Source organism: Euwallacea similis, chromosome 12 (genome assembly GCF_039881205.1).
Source record: "Euwallacea similis isolate ESF13 chromosome 12, ESF131.1, whole genome shotgun sequence".
In the NCBI taxonomy this organism is placed as follows: Eukaryota; Metazoa; Arthropoda; class Insecta; order Coleoptera; family Curculionidae; genus Euwallacea; species Euwallacea similis.
The window spans coordinates 902,796-914,964 of record NC_089620.1 but is presented as its reverse complement, the minus strand read 5'-3'; the positions used below and the strand labels follow the sequence as shown (position 1 = coordinate 914,964).

General features: G+C 34.1%; 2 protein-coding genes across 3 annotated transcripts; both read left to right on the top strand.

Annotated features, from left to right (window-relative positions):
• Nucleotides 1-11: 11 nt before the first annotated feature.
• Nucleotides 12-1,529, top strand: LOC136412575 (uncharacterized). 2 transcript variants are annotated; one of them, XM_066395668.1, is made up of 4 exons: nt 12-146; nt 477-540; nt 601-700; nt 803-1,529. In XM_066395668.1, exons 1-4 carry the CDS (start codon nt 90-92, stop codon nt 1,053-1,055), a joined length of 474 nt encoding a protein of 157 aa, XP_066251765.1. In that variant the 5' UTR covers nt 12-89; the 3' UTR covers nt 1,056-1,529. The 2 variants fall into 2 exon arrangements, with proteins under 2 accessions (XP_066251765.1, XP_066251764.1); XM_066395667.1 differs by having other exon boundaries at nt 477-700.
• Nucleotides 1,530-5,874: 4,345 nt separating this feature from the next.
• On the top strand, nt 5,875-12,032 carry Pgm1 (phosphoglucose mutase 1). The gene is made up of 9 exons (XM_066395690.1): nt 5,875-6,013; nt 7,399-7,661; nt 9,024-9,105; nt 9,527-9,732; nt 9,878-10,034; nt 10,222-10,573; nt 10,669-11,104; nt 11,442-11,570; nt 11,621-12,032. The coding sequence occupies exons 2-9, from the start codon at nt 7,413-7,415 to the stop codon at nt 11,708-11,710; spliced, it is 1,701 nt and encodes a 566-aa protein (XP_066251787.1). The 5' UTR covers nt 5,875-6,013; nt 7,399-7,412; the 3' UTR covers nt 11,711-12,032.
• Nucleotides 12,033-12,169: the final 137 nt, after the last annotated feature.

Here is a 12,169-nt window from a genome sequence, read left to right as displayed (position 1 = left end):
CAAACTCGCAAATTTCATTAGCTCGTTAGTATCCGTAGAACTTATTATTAAAACATCCAATTGATCCTTTAATTGGGTTTTCCAACTAAATGGCGAAGTTGAATTTTCCTTTGTGTTTGGCGGTCTTCGGGGGTTGCTATATTATGGTAAGTACGGCTAAAAGGAGGTTGATGAGTGAAGGCGAATTAAAAGTATTGTGAGAGAGTCACGGAAAATTTTATTTGTCATTAATGGTAACTCTCATTCTCTTTCGGAACACGCCGCGAAATTATTGGAACACTAAATCATATTACGCGCCGAAACATGGGCGCGGGGAACACTAAATCATATTAGGCGCCATACTAAATCATATGCTTCAATTCAAAATCAGTTCTGCAGCTTATACTAAGTTATCTGAAAATGGTTTCTTAATCGTTAAAATTTCTCCACGTTCAATTTCTCATACTAAACATTTTCGTTAAATTTTGTTTTTTCAGTGTATATTGCTAAATTTGGGATACGTATCGGCACAAGATGACATTGGGCCAGACGCAGAGATAGGTGAGACATTGGAGAATTTCTTAACAGAGCTTGAAAAGTATTCTGGCCTATTTCCATTAGAAGAGGCAGACAGATTTCTAGTAAAGGACGTAAATTGCTCTAATCTCATCAATTCCGAATGCATCATCAATGTAAAAGGGACTGTAGTATGGGACATCAGGTAAGATTAAGAAAATAAAAATACGTATACAATAAACAAATACTGCAACTATTGGAATTTTGTCTAACATTCTTTGCGCAACCACATAGATCAATGTTTCAGGATGAAACTCTACGAAAAATATATGGCCTACACACCCGATGAAAACACTATTCATACGTTGGATGGCTGTCTAGATATGACATCAAATAATATTTCATACAATGACTGTATGACGATAGTTCGAACTAATATGATTACATTCCTTGATGAGGATTTTGAAAACGAATTTAGAACTGCCCTTGAACATGATTGCAATGTTGAAAATAATACAATAACTGAAGAAAATTGCATCAATGAGCATAACTCTTCATAAGACTGAGTGACCAGGCATGAGAATGATGGACGAAACAGAAGTGGAACTGTCTTATTTTTTATACATCGTTTTATACAAGTATGATTTTGTCAATATTGCCAAGGTGCAGGATATTCCAGGTTAGATGTGAAATCTTTTTTCTGCTCCCCTGTATATATACTGAGAAATTCAAAGTAGCCATGTGGTATAGTTTTAGACGTAAAATCTGTAAATAATGTTAGAAAATGCACATGATAAGATCCACTTAATGTAAGAATAATATACAGAGTGTTCTATTACGAACTGTTACATTGTAGTTGTTTTGTATTGAAGTGAACCAGCTTCTTAAAACTATTTATACATTCGTCTCTTTTTATGTAAAATACAGCGATATTAAAAACACAGGGTTTTGGATCTGACTTGGAACACCCTGTACAGTTCAATGGTTTGTTATAATTTACCAATAGGGTAAATTATGTTACTCAATAAAGCTCTTCCAAAAAGCGTTGAGGTATCTCAGTGAAATCTTTAGGAAACCGTAATATCACGTGACAAGCCCAAACATTTCGCAGAGATTCCACTTTTCAGGTTTCTTTGCCGAATATCATCGTCAACATCCATGAAAAATCTTTAACATTCTATGAATATCGATTCGATAAAAGAAGTCTTTTACATACAGACCAAAACTCCATACAACAGAAAACTGATTTTTTCACTCAATTTGAAGTAAAAATATGGAGCAAAGGAATGAATCTTTTAGAGAACTCTATGAAGAATTGACCATAAATCAGTTCATAAAAATAGAAATGGAAAATTCCAGGAAAATTGGACTTGGTGATTTAAAGATAAAAAAACTAACGACTTCTCTAAAGGGCTTAGTAAATTGGAAACAGGCACTCTGTATTGTGATCTAAAAACTCAGCATTCAACTTTAACACATTGGTGAGAAGAAAATTGGATAGAAACTTAGTCCTGCAAATTTTTCACACGAAATAAGGAAAGATCTTGATAATTTTCTTATAAAATTCTAGGGATCTTAATTTCTGCTTATCATTTTTATAATGCATGACTGGTCTCTTACACTTCGTACGTTTAAATCAGTATCAATTGCTAAAACAAAAAAAATGCAACAACACGACATACGAAATATGCTCAATGTCTATTTTGCTTTTACTGTTGTAGGAAACCTTAGCAACAATGCCCTTCAAAAGGCAGCTTGCAGTACTGATCACGCGAGCAGCCCTATGAAAAGCCCCATTGCATCGGGTTTTCAACCGTCAAGGTTTGAAAATTTATCGGAAAATTTAAAAAATAGCAAATAAAAAGAAAATGTTAAATAAAGTTGAAAAAATTAAATGGCAAAATATTTCACGTAAATATCTCAGGAACTGTAGACCCGATCCGCCCCCATCTGAGGCAATAAATGCAGGGATTGTCTACAAGAAGACAAGGAAAAATTACCTCTTCCTCTCCCTGTGTGAATATATGAATTCGCTGCTGATAGTTATGGTCAATAAACTCACCTACTGATCATATATAATTAAATACAACACTTCCACTTTAACTTCTTCACAGAACTAACAATAAGCTTTTCTAAATGATGATATTCCACTCCTTTTGTATTTATACGGCTCCTGGATAATGATATGAACGCAGCTGCGTTTTTTGAAAAGGAAGTGTGGTTTCCAAGATAAGAGTAACGTTCTTGGTGCTTGTGTGTGATTATCAAGTGCGGTCCATCCTTGAATATGCATGGGCACTATTTTAAATGCGAAATTAAGTTGTTATGGTTTTCAAAATTAATGTTCATGAGCAGGTTTTGTGCATAACTTAGGACTTAAATAAGTAAATCGCATTAGTAATAGGTCTTCCTGTAGGCCTAAATTGAAGCGAAATCATGAATAAGTGGTTCATTTATCCATTAATGGTTGAAATTTTGATCGTAGTCAAACAGTGTGATTTTACAGGATCAGTATTTTGAAAGGCTTCAAGAATATGTAGGGTCGAATGACACTATAATTAAGATTGTTATGAAGTAAGGACAAATCAATAATCACCATGGACGTATTAGTTCTTATTCATTATGGGTACTTGTGTACCCATTTTTATCACTCTAAGGTTATTTAAATTCCTTGGTTACCACTGAGGTTTCGAAAACCGTAAGAGATACGCGGCTGATTAAATTAGGGCAAACTTATATATTTTTGTGCCGAACAACACTATGGGCCCGAGAATCTGAAATCTCAGTCTAGAAAACAAAAAGTGCATATGAAAATGTTAAATTGAATTTAAGGGATATCTCCTTGTCGGTTGAGGTAAATACAAAAGTATTTAAAGTTAAATTAAAATGCAGTTTTAACTGGTATAAGACTATACAAATTTCGTAAAACTTGGTATCTCCTACGGTTTTCGAGATATCAATAGTGAGTAGCGAATTTAAATAATCGTATTATTTACCTGTTAAATTCAGACAAGTAAGTTTGTAAAAATCAAGCACTTAAAACGTTCATACTAAGAAATTAACAAATTACTTACGTGACGGAACAAGTTTCAATACCCGTCCGGGAATACTGGTTTCCGGGTATGGAAAAATGTTCATCGATACCCACACTATTGAAAACGCCTCTTTTTCTTAGAAATACAGCACACTCTTCACTTAAGATTTCATAGCGTTAGTACCACTTGTCCCATCATCTATCCGCATATTTTCAACACATTTTCTCCACTTTAAAAACAGATTTAACAATAAATCGACATTTGGTTAACTTTCTGGATTCGACTATCGCTGTATACATGTAGATTATGTTAACAAAAAATAGTATCAGTGGCACACGGCTTTTGTTTGCGATCATTATCCATATACAGATTTGCATAAATACACCTACATACATACATAAGTTAAATACGTCTTTTTTCAGGGATATTAATTTGACAATAAAAAAAAACAGTAATTGTTATTAATGGCTACATTCCAATTAATTTGTTCAATTTTAGCATTGTGACTCTGATTAAACGCTGGGAATAGTTACGCACAGCACGCCTCTGCTTATGTTTAAAACAGATGTTTCCAGTGGAGAACAGAGAACTGGAGGAATGAGTAGTAACCATGCCTTCTTAGTGTATGACGAGGGAAGGGGGCATATTAGGTGCACATTTGTAGCACTAATATGGTTACCACATGTCAAATATTTGCCACAAAAAGCTGCACTAATACTAGTAAAGCCCCAAATTATATTGGTTCGGTAATGATAAAATTTAGTTTGCTAATACCTAATTGGTGTTGCTAATTCTGGAACAACGCTTGCAATTTCAAAGCTATTTTCGAATTATGTTATTATGGTATCTACGTTAGTGGCAAAATGGATTTATTTGGGCACGCAAAAAGAAAATCTAAAGGGTTCAAGTTTTGCGATGTGGCCGGCCACTGTGCAATACCATGTCACCGTAATTAAAATTAAATGTAATTAACTGCACTACAACTCAGAAATAAAACGCCTTTAATCTGCGTACCTACAGATGATAAAGTGATATGGCTCAAATGAATAATTTCGTACTTGAATATTTTTCTTATAGACCAGAAATATTATTCCTGAATGGACATATTCAAAAAGGGTTCTTGTACTATGATTTCGCACATTGCTGTTGACTCACCTAAGACTACGCAGACTTCTTGAGGAGAGCACTGTCTAGATCTGCTAATCTCTTCAATTGGCTGGTATGACTAACTCGGGCGTCCAGAAGGACTATGTTGGTCTGTGGTCAGTTTGAGAGGTTAAAAAACCTTTTTGTTAATTTCCAATAGTTCAATTCAATTATCTATCAATTACTAAAAACCTACAGATCGGTTAAAAAATTAGAGGGAACCATCACCAACGCAAGAAATAAAGACGGAACTGTTCATACTACTCAGTAAGCTCACGTTCCCCCGTGAGATGTTCATTTGTTTTCTGTGATTTTATGAATGAACAACTTTACAACTCCACCTTCGCATTTTACACACGAAAGGAATTTCTCATTCATTCATTAACGAGGAGGTCAATCACCAGCAACAAACCGTAAAAGTTAGGTTAGTAGTGGCGTAGTAGTAATGGGGGAGGGAGGTGGAGCCCTACGATGAGACCCTTAGGAGCCCTTTTCACTCTCTAATCCACACATTTTCAGTTGATGTTTTTCCACAAAACAGCTCGTCCTCTGTGGAAGAGAGAGTTGGAATTGGAAGTTCCTCCGGGAGGCGAAAAGCGGCTGCGGAAACCCTGTAACTAAGACGTGCCTAATTTTTGTTGCTCACCTATAGTCCCAGGAAGGAATGCGAGAATTCCTCTTCCGTATTGCAATGTTTTTAGAGTGAAATGCTTTCTTTTATCTCTACATTATTTTTTACTTTTCTAGCTAATCTATTTAATATGGATTCAAACTTCTGTGGTCAACAGGTAATCGCAGGAAAGCGGTGAACCACAACCAGAAATCCAAAAATAAATTCTTCGCTGTCGCTAGCAATTATGAATTAACCGCCACTAATATGTAGTAGCGAGTGTAGTCGCTAGATGGAACCAGCTGGCCCTGGCATCGCCTGCAACCGGCAACGCTGCAACAAATGCATTAAACTGCATTAAAGAATGTGTTACCTCTTAATTAGCCGCTTTTAATACTCTCTTTTCTCCTTTTGATTCGAATGGTTTGAACATTCAAGAGATAAAGATGACCAACATCCAAAGTCGATTTTTCGATTCGCTACAATTTTCATCTCTATTATGTGGATTCGAATGACAATAGTGACGGTGACACTTTTATGTTCCATATGCGCAATAGAGGTGCGTGGTTGATGACCTTAAATTGTCATTGAGAATTTAAAAACATAATTCACATTATTTTTTGGCGAAATTAAAGGAATATTTAAATAAAAAATTACCCGATAAAGTTCCAATTTTGTCAGGAAGACTGTTCTATTACTTGTGCAAACGCTCCTTTGGTAATTCCAGGTATTAAACATCTTTCCTTCGCTTTTGTAATTAACTTAATTTAATCTATTATGATTAGGAATTGTGATTTTATTCTTGCTGTTATCGTTTTATTAAATGAGAATAGTTATTTCATCAAGCAAAATTCTCTGAATTTCACCTCGATTCTACAGTCATAATTGCTGTGCATTCAAAGGAGGCGTGGAAATTATTAAAATCAATTTTGTAAGGGCTTTTCCTTAACTACTTATCTATAGATCTAATCTAGGGTCTAATATAATCAAATACCTCAAAAATATTTGAATTTATCACATATTACTTAAAACTTAGCTTAGAACTGAAGGTGTATAACATTGAAGAAGCTCTTTTCGTGCATCCAAAGAATTATTTTATCACTATATGTATGTGTAAGAACATGAGGAATTCCTTGTGAAAAGCTGGTTCTTGATAAGGAAGAGAATATTGAGGAAAATACTCATTCAACAAAAGTAAGACAATGATAAAAATTTATTCATTACCTAAATGAGTCAAATTCCCAGGCAATTTAACCCCACCTTTTTATTTAATATGCAATCAAAACTCATTTGACTGAAATTCCCAGATGTAGGTCTGCAGATACCTAAAACAATTTCGAAGCTTGAGACAGTTGCTATTAATTTATTATTACTACCTATTTGATGAACTCCTAATTAGCAAAGTGTTGCTTCAGTATCTAATTATTCAGAACAGAGATTTGATCAGTTGTCTTTGACCATAAACCTCACTTGAAATATAAATACCAACCCTCTTTATTAGATGTTTTATTGTGTATTTGGTTGAACTTTCAATTTGAAACTAAAAAAGTCACTTCAAAAACCCCTAAAAAATAGGTGCTTACTTATATTTTCTTAACTTCATACTATTTGAACTTGGTTTGATAGTAAAGGTTTGCATCAAGGTGTTAGTATAAATATGCCTACTTTCAAGTTGTTGAATTATTTTTGCTCAAAAATGATCTAGAGAAAAGAGTGAAAAAAAGGTTCAGTAAGCAGTGGACTAAAACCTATTTTAACTTCTATACTTTTCTATAAATTTTTAAACCGAGGTCTTGAAACTTACACATATTGTTCTTAAAAAAGCATGTAGAACATTAGAGACAAATTATGTGCCATATTTATAACTAGCTAATTTGTAGATGTGTATAATTCCAGTAAAATGTATGCAATAAATGTTTTTTAAAACAATTCAAGTAAACACTTCTCATCCTTATTATATCACTTGAAAAAGGTTATCTTACAGTTAATTCCTCTATAATACTCCATGTTATAACATAAATCCAATGATAATTTAATATTCTGTCTAAATACATAGATAGTTGTACACGTAGTTTTCTTTCTCAAATATTTCAAATAACACATTATTTGCAGTAATATATTACAAAATGTCTGGACCTCTCCAATCAGTGGTGGTGCCAACTACACCATTCGATGACCAGAAACCGGGTACCAGCGGACTTCGGAAGAAAGTTAAGGTGTTTATGCAGAAAAATTATACTGAAAATTTTATCCAGTGCATTTTTAACGCCCTTGGAGATAAACTGAAGGGGTCTACTCTGGTAGTAGGGGGTGATGGTCGTTATTTCTCCAAGCCAGCCATTAATGCTATTATCCGGATAGCATCTGCTAATGAGGTGAGTTCTCTGCTTGGCGAATGGGTTAGTGATTCTGGTATTTGTGTTAGCCAATCTCGCATTTTTATGGTGTTCAGTAAGTGGTGACTATCTTTGTTCTTTTCTTGTAAGTCACAAAATTTGAGAGCTTTAACACATTACAAATTGTTTGTTTGCACACCTCCTACTAAAATACAAATATAATTTCTATTAATGACTCATTTTCTTGGAGAGCTTTCCTTAAATTTTTTTTTTCATCTCACTTCAGCAGTATCCTTGGGCGCCTGGTTTTTTCCTTTTGGTAGTTCTTACAACATCTGCTAATACAATTGTGAACCAATGTTTGTGAGAAGCCTACTTTTACAGCAATTATTCTTTCTGACCGCTTTAATCTGTGTAAAGTTTTTATTTGTCCCTTTTCTTGAAGAAGTAACACATTTCCAGGAGGCACTTTGACATCACAACTATGAAGTGAAATGTATACAATTAAAAACTGCATTGAATTAGAAAAGCGAGAACTAAACAAGAATGGATAGAGGAGAGGATTAAAGAGAAAAAACAACAAATGGTCTTATGTTATTGGATGAGTTAAAGTATTCATTTTTTGTTAATTTTCTTCTAAAGCTATAAACAAAATTAAATAAAAAAAACAGTATGGAGTACAATTTCAAGGAATTCATATTAAAAACAAAAATTTATTAAATTTATACTCTAGTTTCAATTTTACGTATTTTTTTACTGACTTTTACTTTTTGGATGCACCTTACCATGACATAATATTGATGATCATGTTTATGTTTATTTAGGGTTTGCCTCTCTAAAATTAAGTTTTACTGCATGATTATTTATTAGTTCGTTAATTACCACTTAGGGCTGGCCATAAAGTCATCAAGGCATTGCCGGATATTGTGTTTGCAAATTATTTTATTTTTATAACCCACAGATTTTATTAAATATTTCACGCATATAAATTCTGCACACTTTGATCATGATGATTTATTGAACTGTTTTGAACATAAAGTTGTTATAAAGTGGAAAATTTGGCAAAGGAATGGATTGTTCAAGTTAAAATCTACATTTTCTTTCCATTTCTACATGAGCTCTCCATATCTTTTGTGTCTTGTGGACTTGTTGTTAACTTTTGCTACATTTATGTTCATCCCCCAGAACTTTACTATTTTTGAATATTTCAGGCTGGGTAGCTCACAGTAGAAATTAGGGAAACTGTGGATGTTTCCATAACAGTCTGAGTTGATACCTGTTTGTGGTTCTCTCTTTATTTTTTATTCCATCTTTTTTAGCTACATCCACATCCACATGTACATAAATTTGTTTTTTCTAATTTTAAACATTATATCAGCTTATATAAACTGATCTTTCCAGGTTAGTAAACTCATCATTGGACAACTAGGCATTTTTTCAACTCCAGCAGTCTCTGCTTTAATTCGAGAGCGTAAAGTTTTGGGTAAGTTACTGCTTTTCGTACGTTAATATGCACTCAAAATACTTTTAAAATAATAAAAAAGTAGCCTCATGTCTTACGTTTATATCTATTGAAATGTCAATAATTATTAATTTTTGATATATTATTTTTTTGAGTGTTACATCCTTTACCTTTAATGCACAGAAATACGGATTTGGCGTGTTTACCTCATATCTCAGATTTAGATTATTTATTTTTTCCAAGATTAACTTTTGATACATTAAAATTGTCATCCATAATATACACGTGTTGAAATCTATACAATCAAAATCAAAGTCAACGACTGAAAATGTCCTTTGATCATTTTTGAAACCTGGAAGACCTTCTATAATTTTACCATTTAAGCCGAAGATTTCTTAGGCATAAATTGTTTGTTTTGAATGCCTAAAATATTCCCTTATAGGCGGCATTGTGCTAACTGCTTCTCACAACCCTGGTGGCATCCGAAATGACTTCGGTATTAAATACAACATCGAAAATGGAGGACCTGCACCCGATCAATTTACAAATGCCATTTATGAACACAGCTTAAAGATTAAAGAATACAAAACCACCCCTTCCTTAGAAACCGACCGATTAATAGATATTTTGGGTACCAGTAAATTTAATGTAAGTATAGGGCAAAATAGTATATTATACGACAAACACGAAATGCTACTCATTTCGTACGAATTACATTAAAGCTATAAAGAAACCTAAATTTAACTGAACAATACGCTTGACTTTCTAGTTCATTATAGCATTATCAAATTAGGTTGATGGCAGAGAGTTTACGGTCGAAATAATTGATTCCTCAAAGGACTATGTAGCGCTGATGAAGGAGATATTCGACTTCCACAAGTTGAGGGCGCTTATTCGAGGAACGGATAAGAGGCCTGCTTTTCACATCTTGTTGGATTCTATGAATGGAGGTAAGGAATTTGCTCGGCACCAAAATGTTAGGGTCGTTTAAAAAGCCATACAGCCTAAAATTGAAATTCCTTTGGATTGAAACTTGAATTTGATTAAATTGTCGTTCACATTCGCAACGTTAACAAACTAAGAAATCTGTATTGATGCAAAAAGGTTTTAAATAAAAAACTCGATTTTTGTTTACAGTTACTGGCGTCTTCGTTCGCAACATCTTTATCGATGAACTAGGAGCCTCTCCAGATAACAATGTACGCCGAATCGTACCCCTTGATAATTTCGGAGAAATCCACCCGGATCCAAACTTGACTTACGCAAAAGATCTGGTTGATGCCATCAAGCAAGACCCCACTTACGATTTCGGGGCTGCCTTCGATGGAGACGGCGACAGGAACATGATTTTAGGCAAGAATGCCTTCTTCGTGACTCCTAGCGACTCGTTGGCCGTAATAGCCAATAATCTGGAATGTATTCCTTATTTTAAAAAGAACGGAGTTCATGGGTTTGCTCGGTCTATGCCCACTGCAGCCGCCGTTGATCGGTAAGTGTGTTTTTTTAATTACCAAAAAGAGGAAATAATCGTTTTCCTACACTAAACAGAAACTAAAATATGTTCTAAAATTAATACTTGCATAGCGTTGCATCTAAATTGGGCAAAGAAATGTTCGAGGTTCCTACTGGTTGGAAGTACTTCGGTAACCTGATGGATGCTGGTCGTCTGTCACTTTGTGGTGAAGAGAGTTTCGGCACCGGGTCTGATCACATCAGAGAGAAGGACGGCGTTTGGGCAGTTTTGGCGTGGTTGTCTATTATAGAACATAAAAACATGGGAGTCGAGGAAATATTGAAAGAACACTGGAAGCTTTACGGCAGAAATTACTTTACTAGATATGATTACGAAGAGTGCGAAACCGAACCAGCTCACCTTTTGATGCAGCATTTAGAATCCTTGATTGCGAGCGACAGTTTCGTAGGCAAATCCTACACATCCAATGGCAAGACTTATAAAGTTGCCCAGGCTGATAATTTCTCCTACGTGGACCCCATTGATAATTCAGTAGCAAAGAATCAGGTAAAACTACGTCTCAACATTCTTTAGGGCAAAATTTCTAATGTCTTGTTAACTTTACTGCAATCTAAATTTTATATATACGTTGAGAACGTTTTTGACGCTATTTAGCCTATAGTTTTGATACTTCTTCAGATAATCTGTGTGGTGTAGGTGTATTGTAATGGTGAATTTTCGCTTTAAACTTTGTATATGAATGAATGATATACAAAATTCCATACACATTTTGATAGTTTCCTTACCACGAATGCGTTATTACGTCATTAACGTATCTACAGATATAAAAGATTTAAAAAGGCTTTTTATTTTATAATATATTATATTTATGTTCTATTTCCAGGGAATTCGGATACTTTTCAACGACGGCTCTAGATTGATCTATCGTCTGTCTGGTACTGGCAGTAGCGGAGCGACTATCAGGATTTACATCGAGTGTTACGAAAAAGAGGACGTATTAACGCATGCCCAGGTAATTAGTTTTTTTTTTCAATACTATGTTTATGCAATTATGATTTTCAGGTGATGTTGAAACCGTTAGTAAACATCGGTTTAGAAATATCCCAGCTTAAAAAGTTCACAGGCCGCGAGGAACCAACTGTTATTACATAAATGCGCATTTTACGCTACAGTTTAGAAAAAGTCTTTCTATAATCAATATTATGTGAGATCAGAAGAACGTAACTGCGGCTTATTATTTAATATTCAATTTTAAGAAATTATACTCCTAATTTAAATTATAGCCATTTATATTTTTTATTGTACACCTCTATTAGTCCATTTTTGTTACGTTATTTATTGTATTTTTATATTGTTGCGTTTTACAATGCTAGGAGGCATCACTTTCCTCATGACATATTTTCGATTGTGTCTATTTTAAATGATTGCACAAAATTCGTCATTTGCTGCAATTAAATAATTTTTTGTTAATGTTTGTGTGGGATTTTATTCATTGTTTTTGGGATATATAATGCCTAGTTCAAGCAGATTCTGAATGCAGAACGGAGAATCGACGAATATTTACTGAAATTTCGTTGCCCGCTTCCTTGATTTCTTAGAGTTGAGCAAATA